The sequence below is a fragment of the Cydia strobilella genome, chromosome 24 (assembly GCF_947568885.1).
Source record: "Cydia strobilella chromosome 24, ilCydStro3.1, whole genome shotgun sequence".
In the NCBI taxonomy this organism is placed as follows: Eukaryota; Metazoa; Arthropoda; class Insecta; order Lepidoptera; family Tortricidae; genus Cydia; species Cydia strobilella.
Genome location: NC_086064.1, coordinates 5,095,367 through 5,113,270, shown reverse-complemented (window position 1 = coordinate 5,113,270; position 17,904 = coordinate 5,095,367). Strand labels below are relative to the sequence as shown.

Genomic DNA, 17,904 nt, shown 5'->3' with positions numbered 1-17,904 from the left:
AGACTGAAGGATGAAAGTAGACACTGTTCACCAGTGATCTCCCGGTGTATGTCTGTCTGTAATGTGGTTTTAGTTTCCGATGTTATCCAGCCCGCTCAACGCGTGGCCACCTCATCGAGTTATTATTACTATAGACACGACATACCAAACAATGAAATTGTCGCAATCACAACCTGTACCACGCAACCAAAACGTCGTAAGCGCCATAAAATTCATGGCGCTTACGCGTTTAGGGCGCGAGATTCACACTCCGTTTCTATCATATATTTTTTTAACGGGTCACACGTAAAAAAAAAAATATGAGTTCCCTTGATTAATAGAAAAAACCGGCCAAGTGCAAGGCGGACTCGCGCACGAAGGGTTCCGTACCATTACGGAAAAAAACAGCAAAAAAAAATCACGTTTGTTGTATGGGAGCCCCATTTAAATATTTATATTATTCTGTTTTTAGTATTTGCTGTTATAGCGGCAACAGAAATACATCATCTGTGAAAATTTCAACTGTCTAGCTATCAAGGTTCATGAGATACAGCCTGGTGATAGACGGACAGCGGAGTCTTAAGAATAGGGTCCCGTTTTATCCTTTGGGTACGGAACCCTATAAACTACTTACCTTACCAGATCTCGTTCAAACCAATTTTCGGTGGAAGTTTGCATGGTAATGTACATCATATATTTTTTTTTTCAGTTTTATCATTCTCTTATTTTAGAAGTTACAGGGGGGGACACACATTTTATCACTTTGGAAGTGTCTCTCGCGCAAACTATTCAGTTTAGAAAAAAAATATATTAGAAACCTCAATATCATTTTTAATGACCTATCCATAGATACCCCACATGTAAGGGTATGAAAAAAAAATTTTTGAGTTTCAGTTCCAAGTATGGGGAGCCCCCAAAATTTATTGTTTTTTTTATTTTTGTGTGAATATCTTAATGCGGTTCACAGAATACATCTACTTACCAAGTTTCAACAGTATAGTTCTTATAGTTTCAGAGAAAAGTGGGATTGGGGTAGAAAAAAAAAAACCATAGTAGTTACCATACTTCCCACTTACCATACCTTGGATCCTTGGCAGAAGATTCAGTGCCTTCTAAAAGGACGCAACTTGTGTTATTAGCTTTGCCGCGTCCCAACTGAATCACACCGTAAGTGCTGCTGGTACAGCTGTTGAGTATGCCGATAAGCAGAAGCATACAAAGTATTCTCGTTCCGATCGTACCTGGTCCTACAGATCTTGGAAGTGTAACGGAGTAACGCTGCCGGTGTTAAGGGGACGTTTTGGCAGCTACGGTCCACCCGGGTGGCATTTTTACAAGTTTTTTTATAACTTTCAAAGTGTGTATGTACCAATTTATGTTCGGGTCAAATCATGCAAGCGAAATTAGAATTGAGCTGAAACTTCACATACATATGTAAGTTGAGTGACAATCTGAGAATGCAATATTATGGTACAGTCAAGTCTAAAAATATCGATACGGACAAACTGCCAAAATTTTAAAGTTATCTTAGTCCAAAAATTACAAGAAAAATATCTGTCTTATCTGTCTTTAATTTCTGATCAAATTGGCAATTTGAGTGTCCCACCTGGACACTGGACTGACCTTAACCCTTAGAACGCCACGCCTATCTTGCGCGACACGTTATCGTGAAACTTGTCGGAACGCACGAAAGTTGATAAAAAAATAATACCATCATTACACCATTTTATTGAGACGGAGTGTCATGCCACTACTAATGCGTTTTGAGCTTAGCTCTATAAGTGGTATATAGTGGTAGTAGCGAACCAGTAACATACTACATAATATGTGTGTAGTATGTTTATAGGTGTCTATATATATATTATATGTAGATACATATAAATGAAATCAAAACCAAAATATGTGCGTTTTATTTATTAAACATATTTTGTACACAGGTTAAATAAAACAAAAGAAACTTACATAGATGATGTAAATTAATAACAACTGATAAGATAATATTTGATGGAGGATAACAGTAACGGGCCATGTTCTATAGACCGTTTAACTACTTATATTGTAACTATTATTTTTAATAAAAATCTTTAAAATATTAGTCTAATTAGAATAGCCTTACTAGTTGTTGAGCGTAGACTGTTTTTCCGATGAAGCTCGTACGCCGAAGACTGGAACGCGCTGACCGAAGTGAAGCTACCGCTGCCAATTACCTCAGAAATACCACCACCATGTTACCGGGTTAGTGTGAGGGTTAGTAAGAACACTTATTTTAGGGTTAATAAGATGTTAAGTGTAGACTAGTTGTTGACGGACTGACGAGGCTAGGTTGGGCAGTCATATTTATATGATAGCGCGCCCGCGCCCCGCCCACTGTGTCACGTGGGTGTGTTGTGCAGAGTCAGTATCCATTTATTGGCCAATCAGCTTACGCTATTTTACAAAGTTAGGGAATAGGTAATATTTATTGTGGGACATTGATTCTTATAACTATGCACGAAATATAAAAATAAAACATAAACACACAATGATTAAAAGACATAGAAAGTTACACAATAATAAAACACAAAATTAGAGAATCACAAAACGTACAATAAAAATATCTTAAAAGCTATATACGACAATCTCCCCCGCGTGTGCCAACACCGTCTCCATTCGTGGAGTATATAGGTATAAGCCGGGAAACTGGACGACGGACTTCACCCGCTCGGGTGCGAACAATGGCTACTCTTACGTGGCCATCAGGGCCGGGAAAGAGTTGTGCGATTTCGCCTCTAGGCCATGTTCCTCGTGGCATAGAGCTGTCCGCTACGATGACGATGTCGCCTATATTTAGCTTCTGCACGTTCTGGTGAGCACTGGGCCGAGGGAGGAGGCTGGGTCTGTATTCTTTCTGCCAGCGCCTCCAAAAGTGATCGGCTAAGTTCTGCGCTGTCTTCCATGACGACAGTGACATATCTTTGTCTGTGAAGACGCCCAGCGGTGCCATTGCGCTCGACCGGCCGATGAGAAAATGGTTCGGCGTCAGAGCCTCGACATCTAGGTCTGGATTCACAGGTGTCAGTGGTCTGGAGTTCACTACGTGCTCGGCTTCTAGAAGCAGCGTATGTAGAACTTCTTCATGAGGTGCTCTCTCTTTTAGTGTAGCTTTCAGTGCAGTTTTCACGCTGCCCACGAGTCGTTCCCATGCACCGCCGGCGGAAGGGTTGCCAGGCGGTATCTTTTTCCAGGTGATCGCTCGTTCAGTCAGGAATGGCTTTAGACTGTCTGGCAGCGTTTTCTTGGCCTCTGCAATTTCTCGTTCTGCTCCGTAGAAGTTAGTTGCGTTGTCGGAGTACAGAACGGTAGGCGTGCCGCGCCGAGCTATCATTCTGCGCAGTGAGAGTATCATAGAGGATGCCGAAAGTGAGGCGGCAAGCTCTAAGTGCACAGCTCGGGTAGTGAGGCAAGTATATAATACGCCCCATCTTTTCTCGCGGCGGCGGCCTATTGTAATATTCATTGGGCCAAATAAATCTACGGCTGCGGCGGTAAATGGCGGTTGATTCGCCTGGAGCCTCTCTGGTGGTAAGTCGCCTACAGGAACCTTGAGTGTGGTCCCCTTATAGGTCCGACACCATTGGCACTTATTCGTTATATAACGAATGCTACCGCGCAGACCGATAATATAATATCTTTGTTTCAGCTCGTTTATCACTGTTGAATGGTTGCCGTGATTGTAGAGAGCATGAAAATGATGTATTAGCAGCTTGACGAAATCTTCTTTAGCGTGTAGAACGGGTATGTGTACATCTTTATCTATTCTGGCGTTCAGCACGATGACTCCATTTTTGTCGAGTTTTACTGCGATTTTATGGAGTGGCGATTTCTTCGGAATCGGCCGTCCAGTTTCCATTAACTTGATTTCCTCTGGAAAGGCTTCATGTTGACTCCGGCGTATAAGCAATATCTCTGCTAAGTTCAAATGCCCCTTATTTATGTCTGTGTCTGGTTTCTTTTTAAGCAATGCGGCTTTAAAAACCTCGGCGGCAACCAGTGTTTTAGCGGTGGCGCGGACTAAGCGTACGAACTTTGAGAACCTACATACCTCCGGCAGGTACTCAAACTTATTTTTCGCGGCGCCTACCGAGCATACGAGCTTGTTAACGCGTTCTTCGCCCGTATCGGCGACGGGCGCGGGCGTTTTCTCTGTCGGCCAATGCTCCTCGCTTTTACGTATGAAATCGGGCCCTATGAACCATCGGTGGTTCGCTCCAAATAGCGTAGGTATACCGCGCGTCGCGTCGTCAGCTACGTTAGCTGCACTAGGCACCCAGCGCCAGTTGGCGGGGGTGGTAGTGTTCTCGATTTCCGCTAACCTATGTGCGACGAACGTTTTGTACCTACGTGGGTCCGACCGTATCCACGTGAGTGCCGTTTTGGAGTCAGACCAAAAATACTTGTCCTTTATTACGTAGTCTGACTCTTTGACTATGGTCTCCGCTAACCTAGTCGCTAGTACGCAGCTCTGTAATTCCATTCGTGGAATACTAACTACCCGGAGAGGTGACACTCGGGCCTTTGCGGCCACTAATGCGGACGTTCTAGTCCCCTCGGGGTTGACGCTGACTAGGTACACGGCCGCGGCATATATTTTTTCACTTGCGTCGCAAAAAACATGCATATATGCCTCCCTATTAAATGCGGGCACGTGTCGCGGAATTTCCAAGTCCCGTAATTGTTGTACGTTATCTATGAACGATCGCCATGCGGGTGCGAGCGAGACGGGTATGGGCGAGTCCCATCCGATTCCGGTGCGCCATATCTCCTGCATTAATGCCTTGCCTAAGACGGATATGGGGCTTACGTATCCGATCGGATCGAATATCGACATCGCACTACTCGTAACCTGTCGTTTTGTAGGTAATTTCTGACCGTTAAGTACGTCCTCGGGCGTGTTGCGAAAGTTTACGTTGAAACCTAAGGTGTCACGTTTGTGATTCCATTTCAAACCTAACGTACGTTCGCTCTCGCTAGCGCCTAACAATGACGTTTCCTCTTTACTGTTAACTACGTCAGCAATAACCGCAGGATGGTTCGACGCGAACCCGCGAAGCTCGAATGACGCGCGCATATTTAATTCGTAAACCTCGTTTACTATGCGCCTGGCGTCGTCCTCGGACGTATCGAGCGCGATCAACATGTCGTCCATGTACGTATTTTTTATTGTTTTTTCAGCTGCGATCGGAAATTGTTCGCTATGCGTTCTTGCGTTTTCGTTTTTGACGTATAGCGCGGTTGTCGGCGACGCTGCCGATCCAAATATAAGCCGCTTCATTCTGTATTCTTGCGGTGGAGAGGTGCGGTCCTCCCCCCGCCAAACGAAACGTAACGCATCGCGATCTTGTTCAACTATCTCGATCTGTAAAAACATTTCCTTGACGTCCGCTATTACCGCGATTTTACCCTCGCGGAAACGCACTAGTACGCCAAAGAGTGACTCTAATAAGTCGGGGCCGGCCAAAAGCGCGCTATTGAGCGACCGTCCGTAGGCCGTGGCGGCCGCGTCCCACACTAATCTCATTTTGCCGCGTTGCGGGTGAAAAGTTGGGAAATGCGCTAAGTACCACACCCGGGGCGCATCGAGGGGGGGCGGCGACTCCATTTTCTCCGCGTAACCCTTGTCAAGCAAGTTAGCCATATGCTTTGCATATTCGGCCTTTAACGTTGCATCTCGGTCTAGTTTTCGTTCTAGACTGTACAGCCGTTTTAATGCTTGCGCTCGGTTATCTGGGAGCTTTTCGTCGTCCGTCCGCCATAATAAGCCCGCTCGATACCTATTCTCCCCCGGTATTTTTACACAGGTGGTTTTCAGCAAGTCTAGCGCGCGCTGGTCGGGATCGGCCCGAGGTAGCTTTTGTGAAACGCCTAATGATTCTATGTCAAAATGCCGTTTCATTAGCTCTAAAGCCTCGTCGTCCGCGGTTTTAGGCCGTGCGTGCCCTACAAAATTTACCGCGGCGCGGCGCGTTCTATCTGGGCCGTGTAAAACCCAGCCCAGTCTAGTGAGGCTAGCAATGGGAAGCTCAGGCGGGCCCTCTAATATTTGCCGAGAAATGATGAGGTGCCAATTATCTTGGCCTATCACGATGGTAGGTATGCCGGTCGGGTAACTCAATTCGTCCGCGATCTTAGTCAAGTGTTCGCACTTGTCGACTACGTCACGTGGTACGCCCTGCATTCCTATGCCAATATCGCCAATCGTGATTACCTCCATCATTTCCATGTGTCGGCTACAAAAACCCCGTATTGCGACTCGTAACGTATACGAATCTGGATTTCTGACTACGCCGCCTATGCCTTCTATCTCCAAAGTTTCGCCTTTTACGCGAGGCGCGAGTTTATCGGCCGTTTCGTGAAGCATCAAAGTCATAGCCGCGCCTTCGTCTAGCAGCGCGAGGGTTTGCACGGTACCTAGCGGTCCCGACACCTCTACAGGCATGACTTTGAGGTACGTTTGCGGGAGCCTAATATTATTAACCGCTGCCGCCGGAGTACTATTACCGTTCGCGGGCGCGGCCGCGTTCAGTCCGTGTAATAGCTTATGATGTCCGGCTTCGCATTGGTTAACTCCGCACGCGATGTACTTGCACTTGAACTTACGGTGAGCCGCGTCTAAACATCTATAGCACAATTTAGCGCCCTTCGCTAAGTCCCACCGTTCAGAAATCGTCGCCGCTAAAAATTTACGACACGCGCTAACTTTGTGCTCGTGGCCGTTCTGGCAAACGGCGCACGTGCTGCGCGAGACAGGGACGGACGATGTCGGTTGTTTGGGCTTAGCTCCGGTCGACGCGGGTTTTTTTTTGTTACTATCGCGAGGCTTAACTTGCGCGATAGCGGGTTTATTACTACGCGGCGCTTCGCGTACGTAATGATCGTGGGAATCTGACTCCGACTCCGTGCTAGGATCGCGGGAAAACGCGGGGGCGCGACGCCTATCGCGAGAACTGCTTGCTCGCCTAGGATCGTGCTCAAAAGATACCGTGTTTACTGTGTTCCGCAATCTGTTCGACGGCCTATGTCGGTTGACGCGTTTGGCTGCAGTGCTAATTTCGTTCAAAAACTCCGATAATGCAACTAGACCGGGAGTTTGACTATTAGACTGCCTATATTTTGCCCATTCGTAACGCACAATCAAATTAAGTTTGTCCACGATTTTGTTTACAAGTTCAGGCGCGTGTAGGTACTGCTCTTGTCGCAGCGAACGTATGGTTGCGACGGCATTCGCAATATGTGCGGCGAAGGAAGCTATGTTCGCGTTGTCTTCTGACAAGCGCGGCATACGTTTTATATTATGCAACTCCGTTAACACAATTTCCTCCGGGTCGCCGAATTGCCGTTCTAGCGCCTCCATAATTTCGTACGGGTCCTGAACTGTGTACATTATTGATTTCACGGCGGTCCGAGCCTCGCCTTTGAGCGCGCGCCTAATACGACTTACGTTATTGACGGCACTAAACATGGGAGACGTGTCCTCGAACTCTGCCCTAAATGAAATCCATTCGGTTATATCTCCTCCGAATGAGGGTAACTCGGGCGGCTTATGGTAGATAGGTGCATAACTGCCGTGTGGCACCTCTAAATAACGCGGTTGCGGCCTACTAGTACCCCGCTCAATGGCGGCGGCGCGCGGCGGCGGCGCTGTCTCCTTCGGCAAGGGAATTTTACTATTCTCGATCGCGACGTCTTGCTCCTGTGGCCTACACTGTTGTCCTACCCAATTCCTAGTACGCCGTTCAGACTCGTCAGCCACGGTACTGCCTCTGTCAGAATTCGCCTCCAATTCGGCGATCTGCAGCTTTAATTTGGCAGTATCGGACTGCTTCTGAGCGACAACTAGAGCGGCTTTATGAACCTCGAGCTCGGCCATGAGCACCGATAATTGACTATCACGATCCCTATTTACCGATTCGCGACCTCTGATTGATCCACGAACAGACGGCGCCCGCGGCGGCGGCGGCGCGACCACGGGGTCTTTATTTACTAGCGTATTCGACCTACTGCGTTCTACTACCGTATCTTCGAATGCGTTCGAGTGTACCGAATTGTTGTCTATCTCTCCACCGCTATTCACTTGGTTGCCGGTGGAGCCTTTGCTCCATGTATGTGTCTCGGTAGACGTGGTCTTGCCGGACGAGGGGGTAGGGGTCTCTGTGGGCGCGGGGGCAGGCGGGCCCTTAGCGCGCGGTCGAAGATTTCTCGTACTCTTCGTAGACATCTTCTTCTTTCTTGACACACACGCGGGGGGTCCCTAACTATATACAAATTTACCTGCCTAACACCTATGCCCTGACGCCACAGAGCGCAACGTCAGTGCCCCTAAGCGTAAATCCCTCGGTGCACTGAATCTCCCGCAATGACAAAGTGCAATGCCTAGAGCGTTCGAAAGCAGTGTGATGGCATCACCATGTGACACATGCAACGAAAGTTGCCAGGACGCGTGAGTGGAGGAAAACCTACAACACAGCACGGTCCGACCGGCAAGCCGGTTTGGTGGGGTATGGAGGGGTAATTGGGTAAGGGTCTGAGCCGAAGCGTACTTCAAGGCTCAGCGCGTTCGTTTTTCAAGCTTCTTTTTTCTATCTGAGTGGAGAAAAATCTCGACACTCAGCGCGTACTTGTTTCTTTGTTCTTTCTTCTATCTGAGTGGAGAAATTCTCAACACTCAGCGCGTACTTGTTTCTTTGTTCTTTATTCGGCTATCGAAGGACCATAATTGTTGAGCGTAGACTAGTTGTTGACGGACTGACGAGGCTAGGTTGGGCAGTCATATTTATATGATAGCGCGCCCGCGCCCCGCCCACTGTGTCACGTGGGTGTGTTGTGCAGAGTCAGTATCCATTTATTGGCCAATCAGCTTACGCTATTTTACAAAGTTAGGGAATAGGTAATATTTATTGTGGGACATTGATTCTTATAACTATGCACGAAATATAAAAATAAAACATAAACACACAATGATTAAAAGACATAGAAAGTTACACAATAATAAAACACAAAATTAGAGAATCACAAAACGTACAATAAAAATATCTTAAAAGCTATATACGACACTAGTTAAAATAGAATATATTGTCAGTTAGGACTTAGCTAGGAGGTTAGTATTTATTTTATTATACATATTAAATTATTTCTATATTAGGAGGACTAACTGCGTAGTAATAAAGATACCCAAATATGTGAGGTAAGAGAAACATAGTTTATTTTGCTCGGTGCAAGAGAAATCGTATGAGCAAAGTCAATTTTAAGTATATATATGTAACCTGCATTACTTTTCTTTTTATTTAATTTTTAATATGTTTAAGTATCTCTAACTGTTTATTTTCTCTACAATCCAGGTCCTTGCTCCAGGGTTTCTAAGGGTGATTTTCTACAAAGATTAATTCAACATTAAAGAGTTTCACAAGTAGATGGACAAGGTTATTCTGTAACTTCAGTAAGGATTATTAAATTCTTTTAATTTAATGAATTTGTTAGGCTTCTCATGGTGAACTCGTACAAGATGTCTTTTAACTGCGTCGTGCCGTGGAAATTTCTTATAGCATATTTCACAAGCATATGGCCTCTCACCAGTGTGCACCCGATAATGCGTTTTTAATTCGGCAAGGACTGAAAACGGCCTTTTGCAAACATCGCATGCATGTGGCTTACTTTGTGTATGAAGTCTTTGTATATGAACTGTTAAGGCAGATTTATGCCTAAACTGTTGTCCGCATACTTCACACGAGTGTTGTTTAAAATCCTCGTGCACCATCTTGTGGTCCTGTAAATGTCTCTTCTTTCGGAATGTCTTGTGACAAATTTCGCACTCAAATGGTCTTTCTTCAGAATGTGTTATCCTATGATTCTTTAAGGTACCTCTTGCTGAAAATCGTTTGCTACATATTTCACACATAAAATCCTTCGGTTCTTCCTTTTGCGTTTTATCCTGCTTTTCTATCTGAACATGTTTCTTAATATGTTTAGTTAAAGGCCCTCGTAGTGCAAATAGTTTGCCACAAATATCGCAACAAAATGGTTTGTCAGCAACATTGTGTTTTTCAAATAAATGTTTTTTAAAGCTACCTTTAAATCTGAACTTCCTTTGGCATAATTCACAGGTATAAGGCTTTTCACCGGTGTGAGTTCGCATATGTTCAATCAAATAATCTTTGCTTTTGAATTGTTTATTACATATATCACAATCATACGTTTGCTTTTTATTTTTTTCTGAAAACTCTTTTTTGCATTCTTTGGCTTCTCCTGGAACGTCACTGCAGTCATTTCCTTTCATTTCCTTTTCAGCGTGTTTATCCATATGTTTAGCTAAAGTCCCCTGCAGCGAAAATAGTTTCCCACAAATATCGCAAGAAAACTTTTTATCCATAACCTTGTTGTGTTTGACTAATAAATGTTTCTTAAAGCTACATCTATATGGGAACTTCTTTTGGCATATCTCACAGGTGTAAGGTTTTTCACCAGTGTGTACACGCATATGCTGAACCAAACCAGCTTTTTGTATGAATTGTTTATTACACACATCGCAAGGGTATCTAAAATCCCCGGTGTGAATTCTTAAATGAAGGCCGAAAGCACTTCTTGATACAAACTCTTTGCCACATTCTTCACATTTAAAAGGTTTTCCTCCCTTATGATCGAACTTATGACTATCCAAAGCAGACTGCGTCTTGAATTTCTTATCGCAAACTTCACAAGTGAATGTATAGTCTCCAGAGTGATGTTTCAAATGAGTGTTTAAGTATTTTTCTTCCGAAAATTGCTTTTTGCAAATATCACATAAGAAATTTATTTTATCTGTAGGTACTTGATTTTTCAATTCTTCTGAAAGTTCTTTTTTGCATTCTGTTATTTCACCTGGCTCTACGCTAGTGGGATCATATCTAAAATGACTTTTTTGGTGAACATTTAAGTTGCACTTAAGTCTAAATGTTTTATTACATATTTCACAAGAGTACGGTCTTTCACCAGTGTGAATCCGCATGTGCACAACCCAAGGACTTCTTTGGGTGAATCGCATTTCACAAAATTCGCAGGAGAATTTGAACTTTCCCATGTGCTGTGCGTAATGAGTATTTAAATGGCTCTTTTGTACGAATTTTTTGTCGCATACATCGCACGTGTACGGTCTCTCTCCAGTGTGGGAGCGGCGATGTATCATGAGTTTTCTTTTCGCACATGGGTTCTGGAACCTTCTGTGGCATATGTCACATTCATAGAGCTTACCGCGGTCGGTAGAAGGGGCCGACTTGGAGTCGTCGAGGTCGGTGAGAGTTGGTTCTAGCATAAAAGTGACGTGGTTGGACGCTGTAGGAACGGGTTGCGCTGCAGGCCCTGATGGTCCTCCGTATATCGCCACTGAAATAATAAGAATAAACATTAGATCTGGTAGTATCCATGAAAAGCATGCAACAGATCCTACGTTGACTGCGAAGTAAAACATCGTGAGTAAACTAGCCCCAGTTCAAGTTTTTGATCAAAGATGTAAGAACATTTGACGGTCACTACCGTTCAATCTAGTTTTTGTACTATATTTCGGTATTAGGTTGCCAACGCTTCAGACCCGTTTAGGACGCAACCAGGGAAGTGCTAACATAAGGATGAGGATAAAATGGATGTTTGTTTATAAGTTCATAACATCGAACTTGTCGCCCGAATGAAAATTTAAGGAACATGAAATGACATGCAAATACAAATACAAAACTCGATCCACAATCTCGTCGCGCTTTCAAGAGGATCAGTAAGGTTGGGGAGTGAATGAACAGGTTAAAGTTGGTATGAAAATGTAATATTCAACCAAAAAAGGAAGTAAAGCATGCGGTATACAAGTTAATTCGTCAAGTGACTGCGTTAATTCTTATTTAAATTAGGGTCTATACTGGGTCACTTTGGGGTCGCGATGCTGAAATACAAAAAAAATCATAAACATTCACGGTGGACTAACCACAAAATCAACAAAAATCATCTAATGAACACCTTTAGGGCCCGTAGTGAAGGAAAAGTATGAACCCATGGGTATATTAAATATTTCAAGATTTTCATATTCGGTACCATGGGTAACCTTGTTCAGTATGACCATCTCAATATGTTTATGACATTTAGGATTACGACCCCAAAATCACCCAGTCATCATAATATCAGCCGAAAGACGTCCACTGCTGGACATAGACCTCCCCCAAGGATCTCCACAACGACCGGTCTTACGCTGCTCCCATCCAGCGACCTTAACCAGATCTTCGGACCATATTGTTGTAAAAAGATAAAGCTTTATTATTCAAGTAGGCTTATTACAATGCGCTTATGAACGTCAAATAAAGCTACGCCAGCTCTAACCCTTACCCCTGCCCCGAGAAGGTTCGAGAAGATTTGTGGGTCTTTTCTTGCTGGGTTTTCTGGTTCGCGATCGCCTCTTAAGAACCTTTCTGTCCCATCGGTCCTACGAGCTATGTTAACAACCTGGGTTCTCTTCCGGATCTCTTCATTCCTCATTCGATCTCGCAGAGAAACCCCGAGCATAGCTCGCTCCTTTAGCCCTTTGAATAACTTTGAGTTTATTTATGAGACCCATTCTGAGTGACCACGTCTCACCCACTCACCCAGTGTTTACTCTAAAACCTACCCTGGTGGCCGACTTTTTAGTTTCGAACGGAACGAGAAAGAAGCTTACTTAAATGAGTACACACCTGATACGACTTCGCCGTCAGCCATCTCCACTTCAGACCTCTCCAGTTTGATGTCCGCTGCAGAAAGAGTATGGCTAAGTACAATTAGGAAACTAAGTACATTTAGGAAAATAGCATAAATAATATTTTCTTCATCATAAAGAGTAAACTAAACGCTGCATATATTATACCGTTGTTATTACACAGGAATTATATTTAACTTCACCGAACAATTGAATCCTATGACATATCAATGTCATTGCAGATATCAATCGTCCGAGATGTACATACATACTTGTGTTTAGTAGCAAATGTAAATATACACTCGTACTAAACACTAAGCAATGTGTGAACAGGCCCTAAGGCAAGTGTACACGCTCGTGTGAATAAATTATTGATTATCTTCTAAATGGAGTTAATTAGAATACCGGTGTCTTTGAGAAAGTTAACTTAATTTAAGCTCAGGAATGCACTATTGAAATTAAGGGAGTTCAAAAAACACGGTGTATATCACCCTGTATTTCTATTTATTTATTTATCAAAAGAGTAAAATTATAAAAAAAACAAATTTACAACAACAAGAAAACGACGTTAGTACAGGTTAGAGGTAGACGGGTTGGACAGCGCTGCACAGTCATTGAAACTGAAGAAATGTTGGATGGACTTGAATATATGGTGTATATCAATCACTTTTCCATTTCTTTATGTCTTTAATCATTAATTTCACAACTAATATACTCACGTATGATGGTTTCCTCTCCAGCAGCTCTCTCGAACTTGATTTTCATTTTGTTACCTGCAGCAAAGAATGAGTTCACGTTGTGGTCTATTTCATTTAATTGTACAGTGAAGAACGTAAATATATAAATATTTGAGGACATTCTTACACAGTTCGACCATAGAGTGCTCACTCCATACGTCAGTTTTTACAATACAATTATTTTCGTAGCAGACATCTAGCGTCAAGTAGCGGAATGATGAGTACTGCTACTCGACAATAGATGACGCGACGAACGGAAAGTCTAATGAAACTCTATTTTCAACTTCTTCTGCTTATAATATTAGTTGTAAATTGTTGAGCAAATACACTTTTCGTCAGTCGCGACACAAGTGACTTCTAGTTTCGAGTAGCAGTACTGATAATTTCGCTACTTGACGCTAGATGTTGACTACGAAAATAATAGTCTCTTTGGTAACAATACTGCACTCTATGTCTACTTAATTCTCTTTGGTCTGTAGCCTCTGTAGGGACCCTACCTAAGAAGTGTTGTGTTATTCTTAGTTATAGTATGTATATACCTAGTTATAGTAGTAGTATAGTTATAGTAATAATTTATTATTTTTAATGTTAATAGACACTATCGCATTGGATAACTGTAAGGATAGCTGTAAGATTTATTAAATAAATAAAATAAAGTTTCAAATCCTGGAGCCCGGTAAGAGCATTCATTTGTGTGTTTAACTGTTTATCACAAAATTCATTGGATATTTTCCATAATGCCTAGATATGTGTTTTAAACTATCCATCATCATCATCAGCCTACTCTCGTCCACTGTTGGACATAGGCCTCTCGTGGCTACTCTGATCCAGCTCTTGCCAGCCACCTTGCGAAGGTCATCGCTCCATCTAGTTTGAGGGCGTCCTACGATACGTTTGCCGATACGCGGTCTCCACTCGAGAACTCGTCTACCCCAACTATCCACTTCAATCTAATAGCTTAGTCTTATAGCTTACTGGTAGTGAGCACTCCCTTGAGCCGCGCGCGCAGCTCGGCCTGGCTGCGCTGCACTTGCAATTTGAAGTCGTTCGCGTCTCGCAGCCGCACCACGCACACCTCGCAGATCCCACACTCGTCATTCCCCATGCCAAGCTGCAAGTTACAATTAAAACTATAGTAGTTAAAAACATCACATAAAGTACAGTACTGCCATAGACAGTAGACAAGATGGCGCTGGTCGCTGCTGCAAAGGCTGCGTTCAGCTTATGGTTGGGCCGTGTCGTACGGCTGCGATCGTGACCCAAAATGGTCCCGCCGGAAGATCAGCGCTAACCTTCGGTTCAGCATTATGCTGAGGCGAGACCATTTCGTGGTAAACTTTAACTCCTACCTATTTTATAAATTTCTATAGCTTTAGTATACTTTTGTATGTAATTTTAGTTTTAAGTTTATCATGAATAAAACATTTGAATTTGAATTTACAATAAACAGTAATGGCGTTATTCATAATCGTTTGTCTTTATCTGTCATTTTGACTTATGTATTTGTAAGAAAGGGTTAAAACATAATTTAACTAAATCAGTAGGGATATGATTGTCGTTGACAGCGTGATAAAACGGTGTCCGTCACTTTCAATCCCACGGTGTTAAAAAGTGACAGTTATTCTATCACGTGGATAAAGCCATCCTTTATGAATAATTAAAGGGGTAAGATATTTATAAACAAAACAAACTGCTTGCTTTTATTGAGGGATAGATAAAACCATTTTGTTCCATAAGGTGAACAAACTTTAAGAAAAAATTATAGCTATTATTTGCTCCATGTAAAATGCCAAGAGTACAGTATTTTTAGTCTTCCATACAAAACTCTGTTCACGGAACACTTATGGGATCACTTCGGTCTTGCAAATCGGTTTTTATATTAAGGCTATACTACAAATTTTGTATTAAAGGAAAAATAAAATAAAATGGAACGGCCTTTCAGTAGATGTCGCCAGGTGCCCAGGTGCAGGTATATACATAAAGGAAGGAATGGAAAGATTCACGCACTTCTGGTAGGCTTCCATAGCTGTTGCCTAAGAGCAATTGGACGGTTTCCAAAGGTCGCAGGTTCAAGTCCTGCCAGAAGCGATGAATTTTATATCCTCTAATATCAAATTTGTAGTATCGCTCGTAGACGTTTTTGCTTGATAAAAAAATTGCAACAGTGGTAATTACTGAAACAAATTTTGTACAAACATCAAGAACTCCAAACTTAAATCACATTCAGTTGATTGTGTTCTTTTTCTAAATTGATTTTTGGCAGATTGAAGGCATTGTCGCAACAAAAACTCTAATAGCCGGCTCCACACCTAGCGAGCATACGCGCGATGCAATTTCCTCGCGCACAAAACGGCCAGTATAGACGGGCCACGGCCGAGGCGGCGCGCGAGTTTTCCTTGCCCGAGCGGCGGCGGTTTTAAGGCATGCTCACGGCCCCGCAAAGTGTAGACGTGTTTGTTTATGATGCGTGTGATTACTTACGTCAAAAGTTGTCTAAACGCGGAAAAAATTAATAAAAACGAGTGTCGGAAATTAATATCTTTATACGCATCTAACAGATGTTTGTGGGATGCTAGGCATTTTCTTTTGAATTGCTTTAAAAAGCAAAATAACAGAAACGCAAGTCACGGCAGTCAGTACGTGCGGCGCCATTTTAAACAGCTGGCTGAACGACTAGAGATCTTGCCAAGCAAATTGGCTCGAGTGAGGCAAACATGCTGAAGCAAAAGTTACACGAGCACGCGGCCGCGCGAGGCCGGGCATTTGCCGCGCGAGGAAATTTCCTCGAGAGGCTGCTCGCTATGTGTGGACCCGGCTAATGTCGAAGGGAGAGACCAAACTATTTTATTGACAATGAAATGTTATTCATGTTATGTATAATTACAAGCCTATACCAGGGATCACCAATTAGTATCTTCATGGGGCTGATTTTTAAAATAAAATGACCATTCTACTGTTTCTACTTGAGTATCCATACTAATATTATGAATGTGAAAGTGTGTCTGTTACCTCTTCATGCTTAAACTACTGAACTGATTTGGTCAAAATTTGGTATGGTATGGTATAGGGCCCCGATGAAGACCACAGGGTAATTTTTATCAATCATCATTTCTCACAGACGAAGTCACAGGCAGAAGCTAATATTAAATAAGCTTCATGCAGCCAAGCCTTTAAACACTCCGCAGCTGGCAATAATACTTCATACCAACCAACAGTTATCTTATGGTATCAGTAATGCTAAGAATCGTACTCGACCCGCCTGCCACCGCCGATCGGCGGGATATAATTAAGCGCGTGTAATAGCGATAGTAGTAAATTTTTTTTAGTGCTTAGCGTTACTGATACCTTAACTTTAGACCTACACGGTCACTACAACACAAAACTGAAAATATTTTAGGTGGAAATTCTAATAGCAAATGGGCGGAGCATGTTTTGAAAACATTATAAGTGCTATGCGTCATCACAGACAAGACTATCAAAATAATTATTTGAGCAGTATCTACAAGTAATAACAAGATGGATAAAGTTATTATCTATACTTACATTTATATCGAAACAGTCTTTCAGCATGTCGTAATATATCTCTGTTTTGCCAAGATGTCTGTACAGCGTTTTGAGTCCTTTCTCCGGCGGCCGCACCAGGCAGCAGCTACACGAATGCAACTCCTCCATTTTCTTGCTTGAAAATCACAATAGAAGTTCACTTATTCAATCTTGTGTCTCGTAAGAGAAACAGGGAGATGTTATCGATCGAAAACTCGAAATTGGGGAGCGACCGAGCAATGGCGTCATCTCGTTCAATGTCCGATCCGATCGTAATCAAAATGACATGACATTATTGACATTGACGAGAGTCTCGTTGCCAGATAAGCGAAAGTTAATTATCGTATCAAAATTATAAGTACCGAGGAAAAAATTATCATAAACAATTTACATCTTAATTGTGCAAAAATCAGTTTTAACCTACATTCTCTTACCAGATATATTACCAACTATTTTCTTTGTTTTTTTTTGTAGTGGCTAATTGATAATATATATTATATTATATCGAAAAATAAAAGTAAAACCAGGTATTTTTTTTAGTTTTTAGCCGCTCCACACTCGCGTTCTCGGCTTCGCGCCGCGATTCGCGCACGAGTGTGAGGCGATTTAGACTTATCCGGGTTAAATTTGAGAATTTTGTGATATTTAATAATATTTTTTTTTATATGGACTATTGTCTGAAATAAAGTGATTTTATTTATTTTTTTATAATTCCAAACGATATTTTTACTTACTTCTGCAGACAAAGAGAATCATACTTTCTTTGTGTTACACTAGTACTAGCACCCAAAAGAAAAGGCTGGCAACCCTTGATGAGACGTTTATCTTTCAGCTGAATGATAGTGTTGTTTTATTACCGGTTACTGTGTTGGTCAAGTTTAGACTACTATGCCAAGTTTTAATAATTTTAATGTATAATTTTGGTGC

General features: G+C 42.6%; 2 protein-coding genes across 2 annotated transcripts in view; one reads left to right on the top strand and one right to left on the bottom strand.

Moving 5' to 3' along the window:
• LOC134752121 (zinc finger protein ZFP2-like) overlaps positions 1 to 17,904 on the top strand; it is a 138,964-nt gene that overhangs the window by 96,371 nt on the left and 24,689 nt on the right. The window lies entirely within an intron of this gene.
• LOC134752118 (zinc finger protein 260-like) lies at positions 1,879 to 17,257 on the bottom strand. Its single transcript, XM_063687691.1, has 6 exons — positions 16,978 to 17,257; positions 14,410 to 14,545; positions 13,417 to 13,470; positions 12,696 to 12,752; positions 9,065 to 11,370; positions 1,879 to 2,090 (listed from the first exon to the last, which is right to left on the bottom strand). The coding sequence occupies exons 1-5, from the start codon at positions 17,104 to 17,106 to the stop codon at positions 9,449 to 9,451; spliced, it is 2,298 nt and encodes a 765-aa protein (XP_063543761.1). The 5' UTR covers positions 17,107 to 17,257; the 3' UTR covers positions 1,879 to 2,090; positions 9,065 to 9,448.